At 49.0% G+C, this 27,091-nt stretch overlaps 1 protein-coding gene across 4 annotated transcripts in view; it reads left to right on the top strand.

Moving 5' to 3' along the window:
* Window positions 1–635: 635 nt before the first annotated feature.
* The window catches only part of DAAM1 (dishevelled associated activator of morphogenesis 1), a 75,811-nt gene continuing 49,355 nt past the window's right edge, over window positions 636–27,091 (top strand). For 2 of the 4 annotated variants that reach the window (XM_031066152.1, XM_031066153.1), the window contains exon 1: window positions 21,281–21,463. In XM_031066152.1, coding sequence (XP_030922012.1) covers window positions 21,281–21,463 — 183 coding nt within the window. Of the gene's footprint in view, window positions 736–21,236; window positions 21,464–27,091 lie in introns of those variants that run through there. The other 2 variants (XM_014311863.2, XM_031066151.1) reach the window with 2 other exon arrangements.

The raw sequence follows: 27,091 nt of genomic DNA, 5'->3' as shown, positions 1-27,091 counted from the left end.
GCAGGTATCTTGGGCACCAATAAAGCAGGTGCCTTTCTCCATATCCACACTGGTGGGTGGGCTGCTGGTGGGCTTTGCAAGCCCCTCTCAGTGCTGCATTGAGCATCCCATTGCATCCTGGCCATTCCTGGTGCCTCCCATCTGCCTACACCTAGCACTGGGGCAGACCCGCTGTCCCCGTCTTTCTCCTTCAGAGTGCACCTTATTTGTTTATTTTCCTTACCTTCTTTTCATCCCCAAAGCCCTCTGTGTTTGGTTTCGATGGGAAAGGAGGAAAAACCCCCACACTCCTCTCCTGGAGTGCGTGGTGGGTTGGAGACGCCGCCTTCTCCCTTCCCTTGAAGTCTAATTTTAGCTGAAGGCGACGGGATCCCTCCAGGGTATGGCAGAGATTTCCTATCAGCTGCCTAGACCTTAAGAAACAAAACACACAAACAAACACAGCACAGAAGCACTTGAGGTTTATTTGGGTGAATTCTTTCAAAAAAAAGGGTGTGACTTTTTTTTTTTTAATTTATTTTTTTTACGAGCGGCGCACGCTGGCTTTGTTCTGCTGCAGTCGGGTATTTCAGGTCTTCCAAGATTTAATCAGAATAATTAGTTACTGTCTGTTTGTACCTTCTGTTTCTGTTGCAGGGTTACCAAAGGGTGTATTTATCTCCCAGAGGGCTGCCTAAGTGTCCCTTAATCATTAAAGCATCCGATTTCCTCCAAGTTATCTGCCATGAGGCTTATGTAAGTAAACAAATAAATAAATAAATGAAAGCAGGGAGGGTGGGGATGGTGTTGATGGATTCAGCTTGGGGGGGGGGGTTGTAGGGATTTTTCCTGATTGTTACGGGTTTAATTGTGAGCTGCGTGTGCTTCCCAGCCCGTCATGTGGGGATCAGAGGACTGAGTGTTTGGGCTGGCACTGAACACCCAGCCACTTTAATGAGGCTGCTCCCAGCCAAGCCTTCACCCCGCTAAACTGGCAAGAGCTGTGTTGCTCCCTGTCATTTCAGGAGCAGGGGGGAAAAAATAGACCTTACAGGAATGAAAGGCTTTTGCTTTCACTCATACAGTTATGGCTTTGACTCCTTAACCCAGTGGTATCCCTTATAAAAATCACAGCTCTGTCTGGACATAAGTCACCACTGTAACATTGGCAGGATTGGGAATTAGCTGTTTTTCAGCCTGTTTGCCATGTTTGGATTGGGGATGGGGTCTGTTAATGCACACATTTCCCATCTCTAGCACAGGAGATGAGAAAGGCTCAGGAGGTCACTGCAGAGGAGGGTGGGATGGCTGGGAGCCTCACAGGGTGCTGAACCAGCCCTGGTTTGTGCCTGGATCCTGAGTGAATTATGTGATGTTTTCCCTTGTGTTTGTCACCAAGAGCAGATGAGGGGCCCTGTTCTGATGGCACTGTGGGGCTGGACAATTTGCCTTCTTCTGTTTGCTTTCTTTTTCTTCCTGAGCTGGGTTGGGTTCTGAGGTGCTGCCTTATCAGCTGCCTTTGCTGCTTCATTTATCATGTCCCCTGTGCAAACCCTGGGAGCGAGGGTTTGGGGTGCAATGCTGCTTCCCTGGTGGATTTAGATACTTTTAAATCCAGAAGCAGCCTTTTTCATCAGTTTCTCTGATTTCCTGTGTGAGAAGAGCATAATTTTTTGAGGTTGGTAGCTTTGTGTTAGCCCTTCCTAGAGATGCAGGTGTGCAGCTGGGCTTTGTTCTCCTTCCCTGGAAAGGGAAGGGGCCTGGAGGGACAATGTGGGACCAAAGGGATCTGCAGGGCTTTGGTGGCTTCAGGGAGAGTTGCTTGTGTGAAGGTTGAGGTTGAAGTCCATCTTCTCTCTGCGTTTGTTGGGAAGAGTAGAGACGAGTGATGGGGCATGTGTTGGACTCTGCTGTGGCAGAGCTGAAGCTGGGCATGATCCCACATCCTGTCCCAGCTCCAGAGTAACAATTTGGAGAGACAAATCCCCTGGCAAATCCCCTGTCCCCTCTGGGAGTGATGTGGAGGCTGTCACAGCCAGCAGCGCGTTGCCGGTGCCCTTTGCTCTGACTGCTCTGGTGTGTGTGGAGTGGGAAAAGTCCTTCTTGATGGAAATACTCCTAAGAAAGCCTGTCAGCCTGATTTGTTCCTTGATGTTTGCCCAGCTGGAAAGCTGGTGGCGGCTCAGACAACACCTCCTGCAGCACTGGGAGCGTGTGATGTGCAGCACAGCCAGTGCTCCTGCCTGGCACGGTCCCACCAGGCACAGTGAGGGCTGCTGGAGGGGTGGCAGGTCTCTAATCCCCATCCCACCCGTGTGTGCCTGCCTGTTTCACTGGGCCTTTCACAGATCTGCTGGGTTTGGGCACAGGGAGAGGTGGGGAGGAGGAGCAGAGCTGCTGGGAGTGGAGGAGAGTGAAGGCATGGAGGGGAAGGCAGGTGACAGAGTGCTGGAGAGGATGCTGGGAGGAAGAGGAGATGATGTGGCTTATTTGCCTGGTGCTTTGGAAGTTGCTTGGCTAAATTAAGTGCTCACTAGGGAGCCTCATTTGGATTTTAAATAGCTTTGGAGCTTGTGAATGCTCTGTGTTGCTCTCTTCTTTCTGCAGTGTGAGCCACCTCCTGTCCCCATCTCTCCTTGAAGAATATCCCCAAAAGTCTACCTTAGGATGTGAGAAAGCTTGGTGGTCACCTGCTTTCAAAAAGCTTTTCAAAGTTCTCTCCAAGCTTCTCATAATTCCAGACCATCCTTTGTTTTTTTCCCAGTCTGGTCGCGACGCTGTGAGCTTTGGTGATTGGGACTGACCACAGGTTCCCTCTCCCACAGAGGCCACAGCATGCCAGGAGCTCTGTGCTCATCACACAGCACCAGCTGGTCTGGGATGAGCTCACTGGTCTTGCACCCTCTCTCCTTTGAGCATCCCACTTAAGGCAGAAGTTGATGCCCCTTTGGCTTTCCTGTTCTTTTGCAGGACTGTGTACTTTTTCTTTCCTTTCAGCCAGCTGAAGAACTGCTCCAAGAGCCTGGAGAACGATTTTGAGTGCCTTATTTCCCTGGTTGTACCTTGGTGCAGAGCTGGATGCTATTTGTGCACTTGATCATCTTGCTGCTTGCTAAAGGAAATTCATAGTGCTTAGTTTTATTTAATTTCTGTAGAAAATGAAAGTATCTTGAGATATTTATTTTCCTTTGTCTCCAGAGTAACACCCTCGGTTATGGAATGTGCCAAAGGCAGGCACAAATCCTGAGGATGGGGATGCAAACAAGGTTTGGTCTCAGTCAAGGATGGGGAATATTCCCCACACCAGAGCCACCCTGGGGGGTTCAGCTGTGTCCCCCCATGCAAGGAGATCGTGGCCACCAGGTGCCACTGAGGTGTCCCCAGACATGGGGCTCCCTCCCTGCTCTGCTCCTCCACCATGTGCCCACCAGCCACTCCCAGACGTGGCGGGGGGAAGCTTTGGGAGGAGCACACCCCGTTTGCCTCATAAAACTCCAAACAAGAGCCTTGGCCTGGTTTAGATTTTAAAAATAACTTGCACATTTGGAAGCTAAAGTTTCAGAAGGGCTCTGAATGGGTTGATGGCTTTGATCGTGACAGTCCGAGATCAAGGCAGGGCTTTTTGGGTTTGCTGCATCAGCTGGAAAATATATTGTAGTGTCTAGACTTTATCATCCTCAAGAAAGGCTCTTTTTTTTTTTTTTCCCTACTCTACTTAAGGTCTAATCCAAAGCCCGTGTACAGTTGGTAGGAGGGGCTCTGATTGTGTCCAGGAGCACGTTGGAAGAGGTGGGGATGAGCTTTGGGCTTTGGAGGACTCAGACCCTGCTTTGCAGGCGCTGTTTCCGATGGAAGTTTGGGATGTGAGCAGTGGGATGAGGATGGGGACCAGCTGTGTGCCAGAGGGGTCAGTTCCTGCAGCTGAGCCCTGCTGACACCTCAGTGCTCTCATCCTTTGGCTGCTGTGCCTGTGGTCAGCTGCTCAGACCAGCATCTCCCACAACTGTCTGAGATTTCTTTGTGTAATAACCATAAACATCCACCTTTGATGGTGTGTGGACAGAACTTCAGCATTTTTAGCTTGAGTGTGGAAAAGGTATGATTTTCTCTCCTTACCATTCCATAAGTAGGTTCTCAACTTACTTAAAATTATTTTACTGAATTCTTTTATTACTTATAATTTTTTGTAATTCCAAAAGAGAGGCAAGGAAGGATCTTCCTCATTTGCTTGGAATAAACTCAAAAGCCTGCTGAGAAGGTGAGGACATCTGGCCACGTGTATTTATAGAACCCTTAAAGTTGGAAAAGTCCTCCAGGATCACTGAGTCCAGTCTTTGATCAAGCACCACCTTGTCAACCAAACCATAGCACTGAGTGCCATGTGCAGTTGTTTCTTGAGCACCTCCAGGGATGGTGACTCCACCACTGCCCTGGGCACTCTGTCCCAATGCTGAACAACCCTTTCAGTGAAGAAATTCTTCCTGATGTCCAGCCTGAACCTCTCCTGACATAGCTTGAGGCCATATCCTCTTGTCCTGTCCCTGTTCCCTGGGAGCAGAGCCTGAGCCCCACCTGGCTGCACCCTCCTGTCAGGGAGTTGTAGAGTGAGAAGGTTCCCCCTGAGCCTCCTTTTCTCCAGGCTGAGCCCCCCAAGCTGATCCTCATCAGACTTGTTCTCCAGACCCTCTCCAGCTCCCTTCCCTTCTCTGGACACCTCAATGTCCTTCTTGTTGTGAGTGGCCCAGAACTGGACACAACACTTGAGCTGTGGCCTCAGCAGTGCTCGGTACAGAGGGACTGACTGTTCCTGAAAGCCCACACAGCTCCTCTGTCACATTGGAATATGCCCTGTGGAGGAAGCAGAGGCAGTTTTTGTTTGAAACTCTGTGTTTTGTGTGCAGGGCTCTCGGGTGTGTTTTAGCAGGTGTGCCATTGGCAAAGTCACCACCCAGCATTTCCTTGGTGTCCCTGCTGCAGCACACCATGATGCCAGGCTTAATGCCCCAGGCTTTGGAGGGGTTGCAGCCTAGTTATGAAAGCTTCATCTGGAAGCTTTGAGAAACATTTGGAAATGTTTTGGAAAACATTTGGATCGAGGATGCCTTAGCTCTGTGCTTGGTTGTTTTACTTTGCTTTGTCCTTGAGCGAGAAAAGTGCTGTAGGGTTTGTGTTTTCTTCTTTCCATCAGTTTTTCTTTTAGACAGACTTCTTTCCAGGGATAAATCAGAGCAAATGCCAGTGTGAAAGTAGTTTGTGGTGTAAAATGGTACTAAAATTGTGCTGGAAGGGATCTTGAGAGGTTACCTTGTCCCCAAGGGTAGTTGAATACACTCATTGGTCTGGAAAGTGAATGTCTTTGCTGGGAGTTGTTTTGTCATAAATTGTCTCAGGAGCAGAGGGAAAAATCTACCAAATAATGCTGTCAGTATGTGTGCACGAGCCTTCCTCAGTTTATTCAAATCATTTGCTGAATTAGTGTTGAAAATTAATGCTGGGTTTGTTCCCAGAGCTATTCAAAGTAATATTGCAGAGTAACCTTTTCCACCTTGGCATATGCCAATATACTGAAACCCTGGTGGATGAATTGCAGTTACCCACAGTCTGTATTTGACATGGAGCCATCTCTGTTTTGTCCCATTTCTGAGACAGCAAATCCCCAGAAGTCCTACTGGGATGAAGAGCAGGTTTTTCTTTGTTTCTTGTGAATTAGTTGTGACTTTTCAGTTTTCCAGGTGGTCACCAGCCCTGTGGAAATCCACAACAGCCTCTCCCTTTGACATCTGCAGGCTTAGATGAAGTTGTAAGATCCTGGGCAAGGATCACCAGAAATCCTCATCTACTTTGAGATTAAGCCAAGTGATGACTTTCAGTTAATTTCTCCTTCATCTTCCTCTGTCCCAGCTTTGTGTCTTGAACCATGAATCAAAAAAAACATACCCAAGAGCTCTTCTTTAATGCTCCCACCTTTTAAAGGTGCTGCAGGGCTCCATGGGGTTTTTCACCTTGCTTTTAGCTCCCCATTTCAGTGATGGAAGGTTCTGGAAGAGGTTCACCTGCAGCCAGCTGGATGCAGGCTTGTTCTCCAGCCAGCAATGTGTTGGTGTTGCAATCCACGCAGCCCAGATGGTGACTGGTTTTCCTTCACCTGGTCCTTTTCCCAACCAGTTTCCAGTAGGTGATAGGGGAATTCACCCATTTTTGGCTGTGGGGAAGGCTTGGCAAGCCCCCCTTGGCCCATCTGCACATTCAAAGTGAGGATGACTGGCATCAGCATTATTGTTTGGCCAAGTGTATGCAGGGATATCACAGCTTAGATTTGTTACAGATGGGTTTCTGGATATAGTCTGAGGCATTCTGCCAGCCAATTTTATATCTGTGTGAAAGTGATTGGCATCTCTATAAATAAAGCTGCTGTGGGATTATAAATCTAAATATACTTATTCATTAAATTATTTTTACATTTCCACTGGGTTGTCATCCTGGCTTATCACAAGCAAGCCATGCTCTCTGCCTGAGTGTTATCCACAGCTCCAGCAATGCGGCTTCTGAGGCTTGGAAATGTTTTTTCACTTGTGTCTGAACTATCCATGGGTCTCTGTGCCATGGATCTCTTCACTGGGACTTCCTCAGAGTCATCACAGGGAATGACCCTGTCCTGGACACTGCTGTGGAAGTGGCAGTGGCTGTAAATACAGGAATGTGAGTTTTTCTTTCTTGCTCCACAAGTGAGCATGACTTTGCTGGGCTGTTTAGTACCTGTGACCTGGTAAATACTGTTTGCAAGGCTCCTTTGGTGCTGGGAAAGGCTCCTCCATAAGATCCTCCATCTGTGTCCTCGGGCAGGGAGTCTCACAAATTTTCCTCCTTCTGTGCCCCAGGCCAGGCTGCATGGAAACAGGGTTCTGTCCACCTGGTTTAACCATCCCTGCTGGTTGTTTTGGCTACAGGAGCAAGGAAAAAAGTCCCCCAGACCAGTTCCAGGTGCAGCTGTGAGCTGGGGAGGTGCTGGAGGGAGAGCCTGGCCAGGCAGCAGTGCAGGCCCTGGTAAATCTGGCTTGGTCTTTGAGCAGGCTGATGAGAACACTGAGAGCTGCAAACTCCTGTTTCTCTGGGCTTTTTTTTCCCCTTCTCTTTTCAAAGCATTTGATTATTAATTCAGTAAATGATGAAGCACAGAGAAACATGTGCCTGAGTGGCAGAATATCAGCTGCCTCACCCTGTTCAGTAATAACATGCATTGTTGAAGGTTAACACATGATTTTAGTGTAATTTCCTAATGAAGGGGAGCTTTAAAGTCAGTCTGTCCATCTGCTCCTCCTTCCATCACTGACAATTCATGAAGTCCATTGCCTGGTTTTGTCCTTTCTTTCAGTTTGGTTTTCCATCTCAAATTTGTGGGCCTGCTGCAATTTTTGGTCAAAACAGCCATCAAGTTAGAAGGGTGTTAGGGAGGTTTTTTATTAAGGGATGCAATGAAACCTCAGCTGTACTAGACACCAGGGAACACCCATAAATGTTATGAACATCCCAGCCATACAGAGTGCTTTAGTTGGATTTGCCACGTTGTGAGACAGCAGAGAGCCCACGCTGCAGGTCTCTGTGCAGACATGGAGGTGTTACCAGGGGGGATGTTCACCTCAGTGAATTCTCTGATGTCTAATAAATGTGAGTTCATCCTGCAGCCTCACTCCAAAAGTGGCTTGTGTTGCTGAGAGTCACAGGAGGAAATCTTTCCATTCATGTTGGTATTCCTAGTGCTGCTCACCCCACTAAATGTACTTTTGGTAGCATAAAAGGGTCAGCACTGTTTTGTAGGGCCTTCAGAAACTGGGAGCAGCATTTGGATGTGGGACCATGTTCACAGGGGTCTGAGGATGAGGGAAGAGATGAGGATCTGACTCCATGTTTCTGAAGGCTTGATTTATTATTTTACGATATATATTACTTTAAAACTATACTAAAAGAATAGAAGAAAGGATTTCATCAGAAGGCTAGCTAAGAATAGAACAGGAAAGAATGATAACAAAGGTTTGTGGCTTGGACTCTCTGTCTGAGCTAGCTCACTGTGATTGGCCATTAATTACAAACAACTAACACAGTCTAATCACAGATGCACCTGTTGCATTCCACAGCCGCAGATAACCATTGTTTACATTTTGTTCCTGAGGCTTCTCAGCTTCTCAGGAGGAAAAATGCTAAAAACCCCCCACTTTTCATAAAATATGTCTGTGACATGGATGTCTTGACTTTTTGCTGGAGCTGGTTGCCAGTCCGGGTGCAGTTTGGCAGGGGAGGCCTTGCCGCTGGGATTCAGCATCCTGAAAGTGGGAGCTGGACCATGCTGCTGTAAACCTCACTGTGCTGTATCTCAGGAGTGCACAGTCTGGCAGGTGAGCAGCAGATGGAGAGGAGAAGGCTGAGTGGGGGGTCCTGTGCCCCTGCCTCTGGGTTGTTTCTGGTGCCCAGAGCTGAGCTGCAGCTGCATGGTGCAGGTGAGAGGTTGTGGGTTGTGTCCTGGAGGTGCCAGGACTGGTTTGAGCAGAACAAAGTTCACAAACTCAGAAGTTAAATGAAGCATTTTGCTGATCAGGCCAGAAGTTGCTGTGTGCCAGCAAACAGGGAGGTGGTTGCCTCTGGGATGACATTCCCGTGGTCCCTGTGTCCTGCTGCAGACCCTGATGCAGTGATGGACCCCCTTCCTCCCTAAACCAGCAACAGCTCCTGGTTGTCACACATTACCCAGGCTCTGGAGGTGCTCAGGGCATCTGTGAGGAGCTCTGGGGGTTCTGGTGTGACCAGCTGTGCTTGGTGCTGTGACCGTGTTCACAGGGGTCTCAGGATGAGGGAAAAGATGAGGATCTGACTCCATGTTTCAGAAGGCTTGATTTGTTATTTTATGACATATATTACATTAAAACTATACTAAAAGAATAGAAGAAAGGATTTCATCAGAAGGCTGGCTAAGAATAGAATAAGAAAGAATGATAAAAAAAGTTTGTGGCTCGGGCTCTCTGTCCGAGCCAGCTGGGCTGTGATTGGCCATTAATTACAAACATCCAACATGGGCCAATCATAGATCCACCTGTTGCATTCCACAGCAGCAGATAATCATTGTTTACATTTTGTTCCTGAGGCTTCTCAGCTTCTCAGGAGGAAAAATCCAAAGGAAAGGATTTTTCATGAAAGATGTCTGTGACATGGTGCTGCTGTGTGTGGGTCCTGAGTGGGTGTGGGATCATTTCATCACCTTGTCTCAGGGGAAGGGAGAGACCCTGGAAGGAAAGAGCAGCCACCAGTACTTCCCTGCAGGGCTGTGATGGGGTGCAAACAGGATTTGACATTCAGTGTGTTCTTGGTGGGCTGCCAAATGTTTGCATATCAGCCTGGCTTTTACTGGTAGGTGTCAATGCTTCTTTCCAGGCCTGGTTTCCACCAACACCAGAATTCTTTGCAGCGTTGAGGGGCTTTTTTTCCCCCCTCTTTGTTTCCTCTTTTCTTTCTCCATTCAGTGCCTTGGTAAGAACACAGCTGAAGTCCTGGGAGCCCAAAGGAAACCTGTCTATTACACATGACCCGATTAGAAGCCATGGTAATAAGCATTTGAATCCAAAGCTAGATTAGGCAGGGAGCAGTCTGAGGCTGGATTTGCATAGCACGAATTCCTTTTCTCCTTTTCCATAGGACGTGGTGGTAAATCTCCTGAAAGTGAATTTAGAAAGGCTGGCATGTGTCAAGTGCTCCTGTTGATGCATGGGTTGTTCTTCTCACTAAGCTGGGGAAAAAAAATGCCTGTGATTGCCTGGAAGATGCTTTTTCTCCTCTCTGCCTGCTCTCACAGCTCATGTTGCAGTCCATGGGGAGGGGTAACTCTTGCCAGCTCTACAAATCTGCATTTTAAGGGCATTTGGAAAGTTTTTGCCTGGAGAGGTGATTATTTCAGGGTGCTTCTCTCTTCCTGTGACATCTCTGGCAGTAGTGGAGTGAATCTGGAATTTTCAGGTACCTAAATCCAGTTTGCAGCTTCTTCAAGCTTTCACTTCAGTGTTATGGGTCTTGTGCTGGAAAATGCTGCAAAGATTTGTTATCCAAAAGCCATTTAACTTCCTTCCCCTGTGGGCAGTCAGAAGATTGTGGATGATCTGAGGGTCAGTCTCTCTTTGCATTATGTCATTACCCTGTGTTTGCCATCCAGTGTTAGTTTGGGGCAATGGGATGCAGAGGTCAGACAAGGAGAAAAAATGTTTTTCAGTGTTCAGGGCAGTGTCTGGGCAGTGAGCCTGCAGAATCTGTTCTAGGAGAGGGTTTGAGATGGAGTCATGGGTTTCAGTCCTGGTTGGATTTTTTGCGCCCGCTTTGTTATCCATGGTGTTGCCTGGGCTGTGTTGGAAGACCTGACACTCTGGTGAAGGCAGAGCTGCCCTCTGAGTGGCCTCTATCAGCCAGTCCCATTGCCATTTTTGCTGATAGAGGTGTCTCCAGAGCTGCTGAAGGAATGGGAGAGCGCTTGAGGCTGTTGGGGATGAATTCTCACTGCACAGCTGGGCAGACCTGGTGTCAGTCAAACACACTGCCCTGAAACCACGACAGGAGGGCAGCTTTGAGGGGTTGCCACCACTCACTGATCACCTGAAGCCTTACCCAGGTGTGGAGAGCTCTGCAGGACCCACCATGTAGGACTCACCTCTTTAAAGTGTGAAGTTCTCCATGGGTTTGGATGGTGGGTGAACCCAGGCTGGTGTTGCTGGGTTCAAAATGCCATCACTCCAAGATTTAAATGCTGAGCGTGACTCCAGCTGCTCTGGAGTAAATAAATAAATAAATATCCCTCTAGATAGTGACCCCCCCTTTGGTCACTTGGGGTCATCTGTCCTGGCTGTGTGTCCCCCCCCTGGCTCCTGGGGCACCCCCAGCCTCCTCTGGTGGGGTGAGGAGCAGAGCAGACCTTGACTCTGTGCCAGCCCTGCGGAGCAGTAACTCAAACATCTCCGAGTTAGCAACACAGTTTCCAGCACAAACCCAAAGGAAACGAAGCATTCCAGCCACAACCAGCTTGGGAAGGGGAAGGGCTGGTTTGGGGAAGGCAGGAGGGGTGAAGTGGAGGTGTGGGAGCATCTCTGCAGAGAGCACTGGGCGGGTGTCACAGTTTGGTGCTGCTTTATACAATTTTCTCCTTTTCCATTAAAAAAAAAAGCCTAGAAATTGCAAAAATTGCAGATAACCACTTTGAAAAAGTGACCCAAGGGGATCCTGAGAGGCTCAGGCACCCTGAGAGAACATAACTCTGCACTGTGTCCCTCTGAGCCCACACCAGGCCTGCAGTGGCCTTGGGGAAGCTGCATCTGTGCTCATGGGCACCTCTGAAATGTGGTGAGTCCCAGATTTATCAACACCCACTCTGCCCTCCTGCTGCAGATGCAATTAAATTTTTAAAAAAATCAAACATATTTGTGTTCTCTCAGGGTGTCTGAGCCTCTCAGGAGCCCCTTGGGTCAGCTTTTCAAAGGGGTTATTTGCAATTGCTAGGCTTTTTTTTTTTTAATGGAAAGGGAGGTGATTGTATAAATATCTACAGGGATACTTATTTATTTATTATCTACAGGGATATTTATTTATTACAGGATATTTATTTATTACAGCCTTCCAGTTGTGCTGGGTGCAATGTGAAAACCTGCAAAGAAGAGAAATCCACTCCCATATTTAGCCCTGGCAGGGATGTGACCATTGTAGCTGTGATATTGCTCCTCCAGGGGGTTTCTTCACTGAAATGTTTGCTCAGGAGGGGTGGAGAGGCTCATTTTTTGAGCAGTTTATAGAGATGAAGGCTGCCTGAAGCACTGGAGATGCTGTGGATGCCTTGTTTGGACTCCAAACTCTCTGGGGAAAACCAGATTTGGTTCAATCAATGCGCAAAGGAAAAACTAACAGTCCTGTGCATGTACTCAGTGTGTTCAAATTCAGTTTGTATTGACACTGCTGATGCTGATACTTTCCTGGATTAAGCATTAAAATAGCCTCTATTGATTTTTAAATGCATCCCCTTGGGACCTCCACTGGGCTGACATTCCCCTCTGGATGCTCCAGCAGGAGAAGAGGAGCTTTCCTTTGGTCCATCCCCAGCAGCCATGTGTGGAAGGCTCCCTCCCCTCTGTCAGAAGCTGGATAATTAGGCAATTAAAACCACGTGCTCCCATTAAGAGAGGTCCTCTGAATTGGGGGTGGTGGATTTGAGCAGCTGTCCTGGTGGAAAATCGAGTCCTGCTGCCCTGTGCCTCAGGATGCCCAGGTCCATCCTGCTCAGAGCAGGGCTTTTGCCATAAGCTACACTTTGTGTTGTAGCCACATAAAATAAGTCTGACCAAGCCTTCCAATTAATTTCACTTGCTGTGCTTGCCTGATTTTTTTTTCCATTTAAATGCCAAGAGTATTTCAATGAAATGTGATAAAAGTTGCTGTTTTTTCCCAGGCTGGGTGGGAGCTGTTGGGATCACGTTGTGCCTGGTCTGAGCTCACATGCTTTGTTTTTTGGTGCTCATCTCCTGGAGCACAGGGAGGTATTAGTGTCACACTGGAAGGAAAAGTGGCCAGGGGGCCTTTTCTGCCATTAGACATATTTATCAAGGAATTCTCAACCCCAGGTTTGTACTTAAGGGGGGAAAATCACTCTGGATTAACATCAGAATTTAAAAAGCTTTAAAAGAAAATCAGCCTTGCAGATGGGTAGGCCAGCTGAGAGATCTGACAAGTGTGTTTTGTTTGCTCTGGGCACCTTCAGTACTCTGAATTTAATGGTATCTTGGAGTTTAATGATATTTGGCCATCAGGGTCCCTGCTGGGAAGGACTCCTATTTACAGCAGCCTTCATCCAGTTTCCATTTTGAGAGAGAAAGAAACCAGCTTGCTCCACACCACAAAATGCCTCAACACCTGTGTCGCAGACAACTTTTATGAAAAATCCTCTCCTTAGGATTTTTCCTCCTGAGAAGCTGAGAGGCCTCAGGAACAAAATGTAAACAATGGTTATCTGCTGCTGTGGAATGCAACAGGTGCATCTGTGACTGGTCTGATGTGGTTGTTTGTAATTAATGGCCAATCACAGCCCAGCTGGCTCGGACAGAGAGTCGAGCCACAAACCTTTGTTATTCATTCTTTCCTATTCTATTCTTAGCTAGCCTTCTGATGAAATCCTTTCTTCTATTCTTTCAGTATAGTTTTAATGTAATATATATCATAAAATAATAAATCAAGCCTTCTGAAACATGGAGTCAGATCCTCGTCTCTTCCCTCATCCAAGAACCCCTGTGAGCACCATCACACACCTGTGGTTCCAGTAGCCTCACCTTAAGCACAGATAATGCTAAAAATCTCCAAACACCACCCAAAAAAAGCCCTCTGGGACTCAGCCAGCAGCTCCTTGGTGCCTTGTCCTGGTGGTGGCCCCGTGGCAGATGTTGCTGTGCTGATGGACTGGGAGCATCTGCTGCTGAGAAACTTGGAAACCCCACTTTGTGCAGCCAAATTAAGAGGCTTTAAAAGAGGAAAAAAAACCTGCCTGCCTTCAGCCAGTCCCACCCCAGGGATCACTGCTGAAATGGGGAGCAGTGAAATGGAAAGCTCAGCAGTGAGGGTTTGCATACAATAAATCACAGGCACAGCCCAAATATTCATTGGAGGAGCAGGGATGAAAAAAAAAGGAGAAGAATTAAAATAAAGGAAGGCTGTTGATTGAACTGTTGTTCTCCAGGAAAAGGCTAATTGGGCAAACAAATCTCCTCCTCCAGTGGGAAATGCAGCTCCTCTCTCTCTTGCCAGGCTGCTGGGTTTGTATTAACAGCATTTGCATCGTCAAAGGGAGTAGTCAGAACTTGTGATACCTGGTGGAAATCAGTGCAAAGCTGGGCTTTACAGCTGGTTTTAGCACCTTCTGGAGGTGTGCTGTGCTTTGAAAAGTGTGCTTTTGGGGCCAAAACCAGCTGTGGAGAGGGGCTGGGGCTGGATTGGTGCTGGTGCTTGTGATGGGGATGGAGCCAGGATGGAAGAGGATGCTCCCCCTGGGATGCTCAGTGAGACTGTAGGAGCCCCCTGGGATGCCCAGAGGGTCTTGAATCCCTCTCTCTTACCTGGTTTTGTGCTTGAGGGCTGCCTGGACAAGGCTGGGCATCACCCAGCCCGGGCACTCCCAGACCAGGTTCAAATGGCACATTCAGGCTTTCAGGAGAGCTTTGGGTCATGCTAATCCCTCCCTGCAGGTAACCTCAGCCCTGCAGCCCCTCATGCTACATTTCCTTTCTGATTGTTGTTGTTTTTTTTTTTTTTTCCCTTTTTTGGCTGTTTTTTTTTTTTTTTGTGTTGCCTTTTAGAACTTGGCTGGGACACAGGGAGGTCAGGGAATGCCCCAGCATCCTTCCTGGATGCTCTTCCATCTCTGCCTCCCTCTGCCTTCCTGGAAAATCTCTTGGGCTTGGACAAGTGTTGTGCCTGGGTTTCAGGGTGCACATCATGGAGAACATATAAAGGAGTGATATGGGACTTGAGAACTGTTTCTTCTTCCCACCAGTGCCAGCCCACCCCACTTTTTTTTGTTTGATTCTGTGAAAAGAGGACCACGAATCTGCCTGGTTTCTGGGAAAATGGAATGTGTGTGCTGTAAAATTGGGTCATTCAGTCACCCTAGTGAATATCGAGAAATATATATATATATATTTATATAGGTTTGCAAACTGGGTCTTGTCTGTGGCTCCATGTTGTTGTCCTTCTTCCTGAAATAAATGGTATTTATTTCAGGAGCTCCTGTAAGATCTGTAGTGGTTTGGAGGATCTCAGCTTGTCACTGATGAAATTCACCCTTTTAGTGGAGAACTTGTGACCTTCAGTGTTACTGTGCTGCTCACCATCTAGATGGCTGGGAAACTTCCAGCAAGGTTTGGTTTTTAATCCTCAAAAACCAAACAAAGTTTTGCTGCAGCAGCATCTTTCCTGGTTGGATTAATGTGTGCACTGAGCCGTGCACCACAAGGGCTGTGTGGGGTTCCCTGGCCCAGCTCCTGATGGATGCTGCAAGCCCTCAGCTTCTCCTTGGATCCAAGCTTGTCCCCATGGCCTGTGTGAGAAATAGCTACTCACTTTTCAATGTTTAGGGAGGTTTATTAAACTTTATCAAAAATACAACAGAAGACTGAATAGAGAAAAAAGGTTACGGCGCTGGGAGCAAATGTGCTCAGCCTCCCCACAATGGAGGTTTTTTCCCTTTTAACCCCTTAACCCTTCCCAAAGTTCTGTCTATCAGCCCTTTCTTTGCTGTCCAGTGCTGGAGATCCTGACTGGAGGTCAGATGTCACCACAGTGACAAGCCAGCCCTCCCAGATGTCCCAACCACAGCTGTCCCTTGATAACCACACGAGGGGATACAACATAACTATGAATCTATAAAACTTTTCTTAACCTGTATGCATGATATTTATCCATTAATTGTGAGAGTCAATCATGGCATTACTCATCTATCACAACTGTCATGAGCATCCTGCAGCTCACCATCAGCCATCCCCTGCTCCAGACTTTGGCTGGCTTGCCAAAGCGAGCAAGGATTGATTTCAGCTGGAGAGCGTTAAGACAGATCCCGTCTCACCCTGCTGTGCTCCACACTTCCCTCTGAAAAGTGGATTACAGAGCCAGCAGTGCTTCCCGTGGCAGGGACCTCACTCCTGTGCTGGAGGGGTGACAGGCAGGCCAGGCCATGGCACTGTCACAGCACCTGGAGGTTGTTGCTCTTCTCCCTGGATAGCATCAACACCTCCAGGTGGGAGCCCCATGCAAAACAAGTCTCTCCCAGCACCTTTGATAGGGGTAAGTTTAAAGTGGAAAGAGGAGGGCTTTGCTGGTGTGTTACAAATTTGTGAAGCCATGTCTTTCCCTCACTGGCTCTGTAATAAACTTGGTCTAATTTTTCTTGCTGGATGTGGCCATCAAGCCCCCAAAGCTCATCTGCCCTTGAGCTGAGTGAAATGTTTTCTTGTGAGACAGCAGGCCCAGATGTGTGCTTCAGGATGTGACAAATGCCACAACAAATGGAAAAAAATAGAAAGAGGAGGTGACAGATTTTAGGCAAGCACTGGGTTTTTGATGATGCTGGCAGATGGGGCTTTGCTGGAGTGAGCAGAGCAGCCATCTCCTCATGGCATCAGAGGCAGGGTCCTGGTGGCCTTCAGGTACCAGGTAGCCCAGGCAAGGTATGGAGACACAAAACACTCATTTTGTTGGGATCATAGAGTATAATAGGATTTCTGGGATGGGGAAAGAGGATCAGGGTAATTCAGGATTTGGCAGGTGTATTTATAAAGCTATGAAACTCGAGTCTTTGAGATTTGCTTGTGCTGAGAATCAGAGCTCTTGTGATGCACTGGTGATGAGTCAGGCTCCTCCTTGCAGCTGCATCATGGAAAGGGTCCTGTTCCCATCCATTTTGGGCTGCTGTTCTGAGAGTAGATGGGTGGAGAGAAAAGGCAATCAATAATTTAAAGCCTTTTAGCTGAATGTTTTGGGCTTTTTGTCCCCTCCTGACGACATGCACTGATTTCCACCAAACACAAGCTTTGCTCCCCTGTACAGCCTATGCCTGAAAACAGCTTTACACTGGAGAAAAGGGGTTTTGGAAATCAGCATGAGAGTTTGTGGCCAAAAAATCATTCTGGTTGCTTTAAACAGGAGCAGCTGTGCTGGGGATACCAGCACCATGCTCAGCACAGTGGAGCTGCTGGTAATGGGCTCAGATCCTTTAAGCTTCTGTGCTGGAGGGAAGATGATTCCTGCTCAGGGGAAGGCAATCCTATTTCTGAGCATTTCATCCATGCAAGAGCTCAATGTCAAACCTTATATTTTTAAAATTGAATAATACTTAGATCCCCCCCTCAGTAAAAGGTGTTTTCATGCACCATTGCACATTTTCATTTGCACATTTGGTGCAAATATGAAATGGAGGAGCACTTTTCTCTCTTGAGAGGGATGTGCAGCTGCCTTTTGGATGGGCAGAGCACCATGAACACACTTAGGTGGGCTCACAAGCAGAACCAAACCCAAGAAGAGGTTGGGCTACTGAGTGGAGCCAAGGAACGTGCTGACTGTCTTGGGTCTGTAAGGTGGAAAATCAAAATGTGCCTGAGAAGGGCTTTGGTGCTGCTCAGGGAATGCTGCAAATGTACAGCTGATCTGAAGAATGTTGTGGGAGCATCCAGTTTTTATTGCTGTGGAGGTCTGGATGTGACTTAGATGGGAGAAAAAAACCATCTGGAATTGTTTATTTAGAGAAATGGTGCAAGGTATCTTGCACTGTGCCCTGCTCTGGGTGTTGAATTCATGGGGAGAAACCCCAAGGGAGGATGAGCTTTGCTCAGTGGTGGGGTGGGACAGGTGTAGGGTGCACTGTGTGGAATGCCAAATTCCTGCTTTGTAAGAGCTGAGGAAAGAGGTCCAGGTCACCTGGCTCTAACACTTGGTGACAGTGATGGTGTTTCCTAAAGTCCTTGCTGAAGCCAAGTGCCTCCCAACCATCACCAGCCAAGGACGTCGCTCCGCAGTGATGGATGAGAGTTGGAATATTTCCATTGTTTGGGAGCATCCCAGGCTGTGCTGGAGCTCTTGCAGAGTAAAGGCAGGCAGAGCTTGGCATGGCCCAAGATGCTGAAATTGGTGAAGACACCAATTCCCAACTTGGTGAGGACACCAAGGCAGGGGTGGTCAGTGATCGCTGTTACACCAAAACCACCTGGAATAAAGCTCCACATTCAGAGGCAGAGCTTGCTCAGGATCTTGCATCCTCACTTTGGGAGGGGAGCCAGGAAAACAACAAGCTAACATTCATGTTTGAGGATTTAGCTGCTGGCTCCGGGGTGGGTTTGGAGGAGGCGGGTGTGAAGGGGAGCGTGCGGGCTCCTCTGCTCCTCTGCATGTGTTTGTGCCCTTGTTGGGTATTTTTAGGCTGCAGACCGCAGTGCTGCAATACCGGTGCTGGCTCCCAACCAGCTGGTTGGGGCATCGGTCACAGACAGGCTTTGGCAGCTCGTTGCTCCAGTTTAATTTAGCTTGCTGAGGAGGCTGTTGAATATGCAAGCGGTAATTGCTGCTCTCCTTTCCTTAAAGCAAAGGCGGAAGCGACACCAGGGTCCAATTTTCTCCTAATGACTGATTTCATTTAAACACTGCTCAGGGCGATGCAGGCTTGATGCTTTTCTTTTTAGGGCTGGGGAGAACTAAACTTCTGTCTCTGGATATCACTGAGCCAGGTGGCCTCCATCCGTCCTCGTCACACACTTGAGCTAAGCTCCTTCTCCTCCTTCTTTTCAGTCTGGGTTTCTAGTTTGAACCCATCACAAGCACATTTTCACCCTTGTTTCTGTGAAAACAGAGTTGTTTGGGAATGATTCAGCCCCATCAGCCCTGCCTTGAGATTTGGGCTTGGCTACAAGTTCCCTCAGTGACCCTTCCCAACCTATCATCCCTGGCTCTGTTCATACAGGGGCAATTAAGCTTAATTTATTCTGGCCTGTTCAATAGTAGAGGCCAGAAGGCACCATCAGATCACAATGTGACTTAAATTTATTGATCTAATTAGCAGTCAAAGGTACAAGCAGGAGGTGGGAGCAGGACACTTAACATATGATGCAGCGTGGAACTTGTCCCTTCTGTTCTCCTTAACACAAGCCTCCAGATTGCCAGGGGCTGCTGCTTTTTCCTCTTGAATAACCAATTTCTGCAGGATTTGCAGGGGAGGAGGAGGCTGTGTAGCTGGACTTTGTTCTGAGGATGCAAGCTGCTCTGTCTACAGCTCACAACGACCTGCCAGGGAGCTGTGTTTTGATTTTGATCCATCATGTCAATGAATATTCATCAGCCTTCTGAAGGTTTAATGCTATTTGCCTGGTAGCTAACATATTCTCTCCCTAACCTTTTTTTAGCCTTGGTTGCTAATAACCTACAGCCCACTCAGTCTACATTATAGGGTGGTTTGGTTTTTTAAATTGTTTATAGATGAAAATGAGGAACCTCAGTAGCTCCAGAGCTGGAAGCAGCTCAGAAGTACCTTGTCTTGGTTGCTGCGTGGCTGTCTGCTTTAAACCCCAAAATAAAACCTTGCCTTTTGGTCTGTCATTCAGATGCCTCATAAAACATTGTCAGGAGTGTGTATCTCTGAAGAGCAGGTGTTGTTCTGATGAAAGCTTTCCACACGTTTTTGTAAGCCCAAGTCAGAGCTTGTGTGTAGCAGCAGGTTTCAGGGACGAGGCTGACATGGTGTTGAAAAGGGGATGGAAAATGCCCTGTGGAAGAGTTGGGTCTGTTTGCTCCACACCAGCTCCTGGAGCAGGAGCTGCTTTGGGAATGGTGTGAGTTTACCTATGGACTTGGAATCACCAAACTTTTCATGTTTGAGGACTCAGTGTAGGCTGGGGCAGAGCTCCTGGGCTGGGCACAAAGCGCTGAGCATCCGCCAGCATCTCCCTTTGCACCCTGCTCCTTGTGGCTCTTTAAAACCCAAACCTGCAGCGTTTTCTCCCGTATTGGAGTGATCAGAAATCCCTGTGCCTTTGGCTTTTGTTTCCCTCCCTTCTTTGGGAGAGAAGCTCTGCAGCAGGTCCCCAAGCCCTGCTGACACCGAGGGGATGCCAGCAGGCAGCTAATGGATTTGCTGCGGTGCTGGCTGCCGGGGAGCCGTGATGAGAGAGCTCTCATGGCAGCTGAAATTCCTCCAGCGGCTGCATATTTCTACATCCAAGATGTAAAAAATGTGAAATGAGATTTGGGGCCTTTCAGGAAGAAGGGGGGGACTCTCCAGGCTGGGCACAGAGCAGTTGCACAGGCTGGGATTATCCTGCGTGAAGATCCAATAGCTGTTAACGTGCCATTGAGATCATTTCAAGGGTCAAATCCTCTGTTAAAGAACTGTGGGTAGTGCTTGAATTTTCTGCAAGCTCCCTGCTTTGAGAGGGCAGTGTTGGCCATGCTGTGGTGGTGCAGGGTCTGACCTCAGGTCTGACCCCAGCCCTGGCTCTCCACAGGGCACAGCAGCTGTTTATTCTGCTGTATAAATCCATAGTTGGAGGGAATGGCAGGCTCCAGGGAGATCAGACACTCCTTTCCAAATGCTGACCTTTTTTTCCCCGAGTCTCTTCATAGCTTTGTTAATAAATCTGAGTCATCCATATTTCAACCTTGGCTGTTTGTCCAGTCTCTTAACATCTCAGTGTCTTGTTTCGCAGAGATAAAATATGTGGGTGTGTAACTTTGTAAGACAAATGTTTAGGCTTTCAAAAATTCCCCGCTTTGCTGGTTGATTTTTCTCATTAGAGTGTTTCCCCACACTCCTCATTCCTCATAGGTGACTCTCCTCTTGTGTCACTGACTTAAGAGTCCCAATTTTGGGGCAGTTTTTACCTGATCCTCGCTGTCATTAGGCAGGCAGGGCACATGGTTCCTGCCCTGAGCTTTGCTCCCAACCAGAGTTTCAGAAATCAGCAAAACCCAAGCAGCTGCCAGGGCGAGCGATGCCCGACGTCAGCAGAGCTTAGGAAAATCTGAGCTACCGGCCCCGTGTGATTTTTATCAGCTGAAATCGCCTCTTGTAAATATTTACTGGAGCTGCAAGTAAGGTTTATCTAATTAAAGCCAAGCAAAACTTTCCATGAAAAAGAGCTGCCGTACAGGGGGTTGCTGGTGGATGTTTAGGGACACGTTTAAGAGTTGGGGGAAGCGTGCAGGATATTTTTTCACCTCTGCTGCTGTCTGTAGCTCGGGGCATGCTGAGCCACATGAGATCTTCAAGGATTGAATTGCCCATGGTGGGGACCTGGTGGGCCCAAGCACATCCAGCTGTTCCTGACAGCAGTTCCCTGAATTTTCCATACCCCTGGCATGATGGGATGTGAGGTGTGGGTATGAGGGGGGCTGGCTGCCATGGCGTGGGGAGGTTGGTGCAGCTTTGCTGGGACTGGGATGGGCCCAGGACTCCTCATCCCACGGGGACAGCGGCGTGACCCCTGCGGCTGCCAGCTCTGGCACGAGGCAGAGCAAATGCATCTTTTTTAATTTGCGTGGTCCTCAAGGTTGCCAGGACTGTAAACGTCAAATCTGAGCAGAAATATTTGGCATGGAAACCGTCTGTGCTCTTCCCCTCGGTGCCGAGCGCGTGGGTGGCTCGGTCCCTCCTCCCTCTGCGGGACGGGAGCGCAGCGCTGCGGGGCTCCTGCTCCAGCCTCCTCTCTTCTCTTCCCCAGCAGGATCTAGTGCCCAGCAGGGAGGGACACACAGCATTGTGGCCATGGCCCCGAGGAAGAGGAGCGGCCGGGGGATCTCCTTCATCTTCTGCTGCTTCCGCAGCAGCGAGCACCCCGAGATCACGTACCGGCTGCGCAATGACAGCAGCTTCGCCCTGCAGACCATGGAGCCCTCGCTGCCCATGCCGCCCGTGGAGGAGCTGGATGCCATGTTCACCGAGCTGGTGGTAAGTGGGATGCTTCTTAATTTCAGTGTTCGTTTTGGGGCTTCTCCCTCTTTCCCCTCAACACCCTGTCTGTAGTCTCCCCGATCTTGGTTTTGAGTTTTCAGGCAAACTTTGGCATGAAGGGAGGCTGAACCGTGAGCTCTGCTCCTCCCTGAGGTCCTGCCACTTTGGGGTGCTCTCTCTCATTAGAAACTCTTAATTTCTTATAGCAGGGGGTTGGGTCCAAGCTGGTAAAGCAGGGTGTTCCCCATAGGTGCAAAGTGACTTTACTTGCTGGGCACTCAGCTTCACAGAAATTGTCAGGTGTGGGCTTCACTGAGATTTGGAAAGTCAGGATATTGTTTCTTTACCCCTTGGTTCCAGAACTTGGAAAAACATGGATTAAGAAAAAAATTGACAGCCAAAAAAAGCTTTAATTTCCTCTAAGCAAAAACATTTTGGTGTGGTATTTTGGATGGCGTTCTACTTTGAGTTCATTCAGCAGTGAAATGAGCTTTTCCTACAGTGCTTGGATGCATAGAGGCAGCTGGGAATTGTGACACTGGTCACACCTCAAGGTACAGCACATCCCATTAGATGGCAGGCAGCATGGACCTGTTGAGCCAGGCCTCTTGGTAGAGGAAAGCTCCAGGTTGTGTTATAAAAGCTGATTTTGCCAAGACATCCTTCTCCAAGGGTGTGGCAGACCAGGACACCAACACAGCACAGTGGGGATGAAGTATCCCTGCAGCAGAACTCTTCTGGTCAGGTTGGGTTTGTTCAGGAAAAGTGGCTGTCTCTGTGCCAATGTATTCTCCACTGATAACTTGGCCAAATCAGGTTTTCCTGGGGAAATTCTTTCCCATGGATCACTTTTCCCATGCCCCAGCCAAAGCCTTTTTGGGCTGAAGGAGGCATCTCTGGAGGCTCATTTGCTGGAGCTCCACCAAGCCTGTGCACCTCATCTCAGCCCAGGATTTTCAAAACATCTCTTCCAAACTCCTCCAGGTGCTTTGTGCAGTGGCAGTGCCACAGGGAACCTCTGTGTGTGCAGCAAGGCAGCAGCCAGTCCAGCCTGGGGCGCAGCCTGGCGTGGCCCTTCTGCTCCCCAGCCCAGCCCCTCCATGCTGTGGAGATTTTTAGTTATTTTCCCCCAGCCAAGGGTGAGAAAAAGGCCCAGAGGCAGCTGCTGCTCCAGGGCATGCTGGCAGCAGGAGCTCCCTGGGGACTGAAGCCATGCAGGGAGGGGGACAGAGGGTGCCCACCGTGCTCCTGTGCAAGCAGCTGCAACCCCTGGCTCCCAAAAAACCCATCAGGCAGATCTCAACCCAAGAGGGTTGAGAGGGAGGGAGGAGGAAGCCAAGCTCTGCCCTGTGGGCACAAGGAGGCAGATTCCCATTCAGGGCAGTGCAGTTGCAAATCCTCCCTCTGTCCTTACAACAGCTTCTTCTTGCTCTCTGTAACCTGTTGGTGTGGGGTGTTGAATTTCAGCATTCGTTAAATGGTTTGGAAAGTATCCCACTGTTCCTGTACAAACCCACTGTGTAACGTTTGGAGGAGAGACAGAGGAAGCACTCAGAGGTGCTGGGCTGATCTTTGGGCCTGCAGGAGCCCCATGCCATGGTGCTCAGCCCTCCTGGGTGGGATGGCTTGTGCTGCTCTGTGGGTCTGAGGATCCTTGGCTGTCTCAGCCCATTGGGTTGAGGGAAGTTAAAGGGGTTGGAGGGGATCTGGAGGCTTTGCCAGCTGGAGTTGGTCCTTTGCCAACTCTTCCCTTGCAGCTTTATCCTGACTTTTCTACTCCACTTGTTTGCATCAGGGATCAGAGAGGAGGGATGGAGGATTTCAGGCCTGGGATGGGGGGGATCTTTGGGGACATTGCAGCAGCAGGCATGGACAATCCTCCCACAAACACAAACAATGGAGTGGGATCCCTGCTCCTCAGATCCCAACCTGCTGCTTACATTGAAGGGCAAAGTCCCTTTCTTTTTGGAGCCATCCTTCAAAATATTCCCTGAGCTTTGTGTGTTTTTAAGTGTGGATTGTTGATCTGAGGCAGGAAACATCCATAGTGTGAGAAATTGGTGATTGTCCCATGCCAGCAGCAGAGGATGAGGGCCTGAGCTGCAGAGGGATGTGGAGCAGCTGTGACTCCAAGGTCAGCTGAAGGCTTGGGCTGCTCTCCCAGTGTCTGTTTTTTGGCCTGTTTTGTGTTAGATGGACACTTTGGATTTTAATTGGGATAGGTAAATAGAACAGATAAATAGTTAGGGGTTTATTCTGTGTCTGTGCAAGTGTTTTTCACTTAGTTGCATTAGAAACAACAGGAAAATGTTGGGTTTTTTTTCACAAATTTCAGCAGTAAGAAATGCCTGACCTTCATCCCAGACTGCAGGGACGATGCTCCCTGTCCCAGCCAGCCACATGCAGCAGGCAGGGGCTTTTCCCTGGCTCCGGGCAGATGCAGATGTTGTTGTTGTGGTCAATGACTGATCACTGCTTCCTCCCAGAGGAACCTTTTCCCTTTCTCTGCCTCTCCCCAGCCTGGTCTGAATGGGTTTTGTTGGAGCATTGTTGGGATGTCACTCAAGCGGGCACCGGCCCTGTCTGAAAGGATTTTCTTTGTCCCCTGTCCTGCCGGGGCTCCGGCCAGGCTCAGCCACCCAGGGAGGAGCAGGTGCTGGCAGAGAGGCACAAACAAAAGCAGAGGATTTCAGCAAGATTTCCTGATTTGCAGCTCCTCTGGCTGGGACAATGCTTTATGATTTCGTGCGCCGCTGTGTCCTGCCGGCTCGGGCAGGCACTGGTTGCTTCCCAAGGCTCCTGCAGAGGTGTGGCCCCTGCCAGGCAGCATCCACTGGATTTAGGGAGTTTCAGGAGCCTCCCATAGGACACATCAGGAGGATCACTGTGCCCCAGAGAGGAGGAAATGTGGGGTTGCAGGAACTGCCTGCGAACCAAGAGAACAAAGCTGTGCCATCTGCCACAGCTTCTTTCAAGAGGCTCCTGCGTATCCAGGCTAACAATACAGCATTTCTTCAAAGGCTGAAATCTTGCTTGCACACTCAGAAAAAGCACTTGCAAAGCTCCACATAATGGTGCCATATGGTAGATCTTGCCATAACAATCCTCTCTATTTTCTGCCAGCAACTAGACTTTCCAGCAGATGGGTGAATGACTGATGTCCTTTATATCTGCTTAACACTCCTTGTCACTCCGAGGCTTGTAATGAAATGCTCTGTGTCTGGTGCTGTGCACCGGGCAGGGGGCTGGGATGGCTTGCTTTGGAGAGGATGGGAGGAGCCCCAGCATGACCCAGGACCCCTCTCTGGCTCTCCTCACAGTGGGGTGGGTCACGGTGGCATCTCCATCCCTGCAGAATGAGAGTGATGCTCTGATGGCTGCTGGCATAGCTTAGGTGCTCAGAGGAGCTGCTGAGTCTGGGGTGGCTTTGCTTGCCCCTGAAGCACAAGATTCTGCCTCTCCCTGATCCCACAGGCTGCTCGCAGCCTGCATCCCTGCTGCTGGAGGGGTGGGTTCAGAGGAGATGCTGCCCCAGACATTCCTCAACGCTTGCCATGCCCGGGCTTTGAGGAAATTCCATTTACTGCTCCCAATGGGGCTTCACAGCCTTTTCACTTCTGAGTTAGTGATGCAGAAGAAATTAGAGCAACCTCCATCCTGCCCTGCATCCTGCCTGTGATGTGCAGCCTGCCTGTTTTTAGCCTGTGAGACCAGAGCAGGTAACCTTCCCTGGGTGCCTCTGCCCAGACTCCAGCAGCTGACAAGTTTTTTGGGATTTGGGGAGGTGACACCAGGAGGTGAATGGCTGTGCAGTGTCCCCAGCCCCCCGGACTCAGGATGGGTGCAGGCCTTTGCCCAGTGATGTTGCCTGAGCTTTTTATGCCTTCCCCTCACATGGAAGGCGGCTGTATCCCCTCCCTGCTGCTTTATGAAGTAGTGGAAACTTGTGAGCCTGAGGAACAATAAAAAGGTCTCTGGCAGCTTATAAGATTTATCACAGCATTTGTTTTTGCTGTACTTGGGGCAGCTAATGCATTTCATCCGAGCTGCTCTCTGGATGCTATCAGGAGATGGTGAGGAGATAGCATCCCCTGTACAGACATTAAATCTGTTGCCTCTGAAATGTTTCCTGGTGGTCAGTAGGTCTGTGGCTCATGATGTGCAGTGCTGGGGCAGGATTCTCCATGGATAACTGTCCCTTGGAGCTGTGCCTTTCCTTCCTCGTGGCACGCTGGGATGATGATGGCTGTTTTATGTGCTGCTTGAGCAGGGAGCATAGAAACGCGAGGAGAAATGCTGGTGTGGTCAGTGTGAGCACTGCTGTGTGTCAGTAACAGCTCAGCCTTGGGAACTCACTGCTAGCAATCTCCATTGTGCTCAGGAACTTCAGCAATGTGCTTTCCCCCCCAGTTTCTAATCCAATAAGGAGAAAGTATGAGGTTTTGGGCTTTGCAAAACAACACGGCTTTTAAGAGGCAGCTGAGGGATCAGCTGCAAAGCCAAGCTTTGCATTTCATGCTTGCAGGTCAGCTGTCATATTTTGCTGCCTGGTCCTTCCAGCATTAAGGGCTTCAGGAGTTTGAGAACCACTGGATGGTGACCAAAGCCATTTCCCCTATATCTGCAAAGAAAAGCACGTGGTTGGTGTCTGGAAAAAATGACAACTGCAGTAGCCCTTGTGTCCTGGGCAAGCCACCCCTTTCTGCAGAGTCCATCCAGATGCTGAGCATGGAGCTCCTGACCCCATCCCACTGCTGTCTCCCAAAACCAAGCTCCCTTGGCTTATGAATCACTTTTAAGAAGGCAAACCAAATGACAGGTAACATCTGCTTTTAAATTCACTCTGCAGGGATCCGTGTGCCATATGGACACTTCACCAGGCTGCCCAGTTTTTGGTTTTTTTGATGTGAGCAGTCTGGACCTGCCAGGCTGCCATCCCAGCCCAGCGCTCACGGGCGCTTGTTTTCATCACCTGGTGTTGTTAACACCCTCCCAGCTAATCTCTAAATGTACCTTTTGAAGGGCAAGCATCTGATAGGGAACTTACACACCTACTCAGTCAGAAAATAAGGGTTTTCTGCCTACCTGTGTTCCCTGGACCTGAATGAACCTATCCACCAAGGAACTCTGTATTTCAGCAGAAACAGCCCTGTAATTGCAATATCTATTACTGCTACAAACCAGCGTGGGGGCTTGCCCAAAAAACCAACCCCAGATTCTACAAAGGAGCCACGTTACAGCACAGTGTAAGGCAGAGAGCACATAAGGAACCCCTTTGTTTCCAGGAGAAGTCCAAGTGGAGTGGAAAAATCATACAGTCTACCTGCTAAATGCTTTCCACTTTGCACTTCGTAAAAGAGGAGGCCACATCCCTGGGAGATGCCTGGCAGCTCGTTTGGTAACACATCAGTGACCTTAATTGAGGCATTCAGGTTTTTGGCTTGCACTTGCTCTGAGTATTCCTGGCACAGGTCACCATGGAGGGTACCAGGCTCTCTGGATAGGGAATCTGCTCCAGGAGCAGTCTTCTTCCTCAGTGCTCAGTGGTTGGGTGGTGTTGCTGGAGTTATGAGCAGGACTGGACAGCGGATGAGCTGTGCTCTGTCACCTTGCTCAGCTGAAAGC

Source organism: Geospiza fortis, unplaced genomic scaffold, assembly GCF_000277835.1.
Source record: "Geospiza fortis unplaced genomic scaffold, GeoFor_1.0 scaffold23, whole genome shotgun sequence".
Classification (NCBI taxonomy): Eukaryota; Metazoa; Chordata; class Aves; order Passeriformes; family Thraupidae; genus Geospiza; species Geospiza fortis.
The sequence above is the reverse complement of the archived record's forward strand: the minus strand, read 5'-3'. Positions and strand labels throughout refer to the sequence as shown.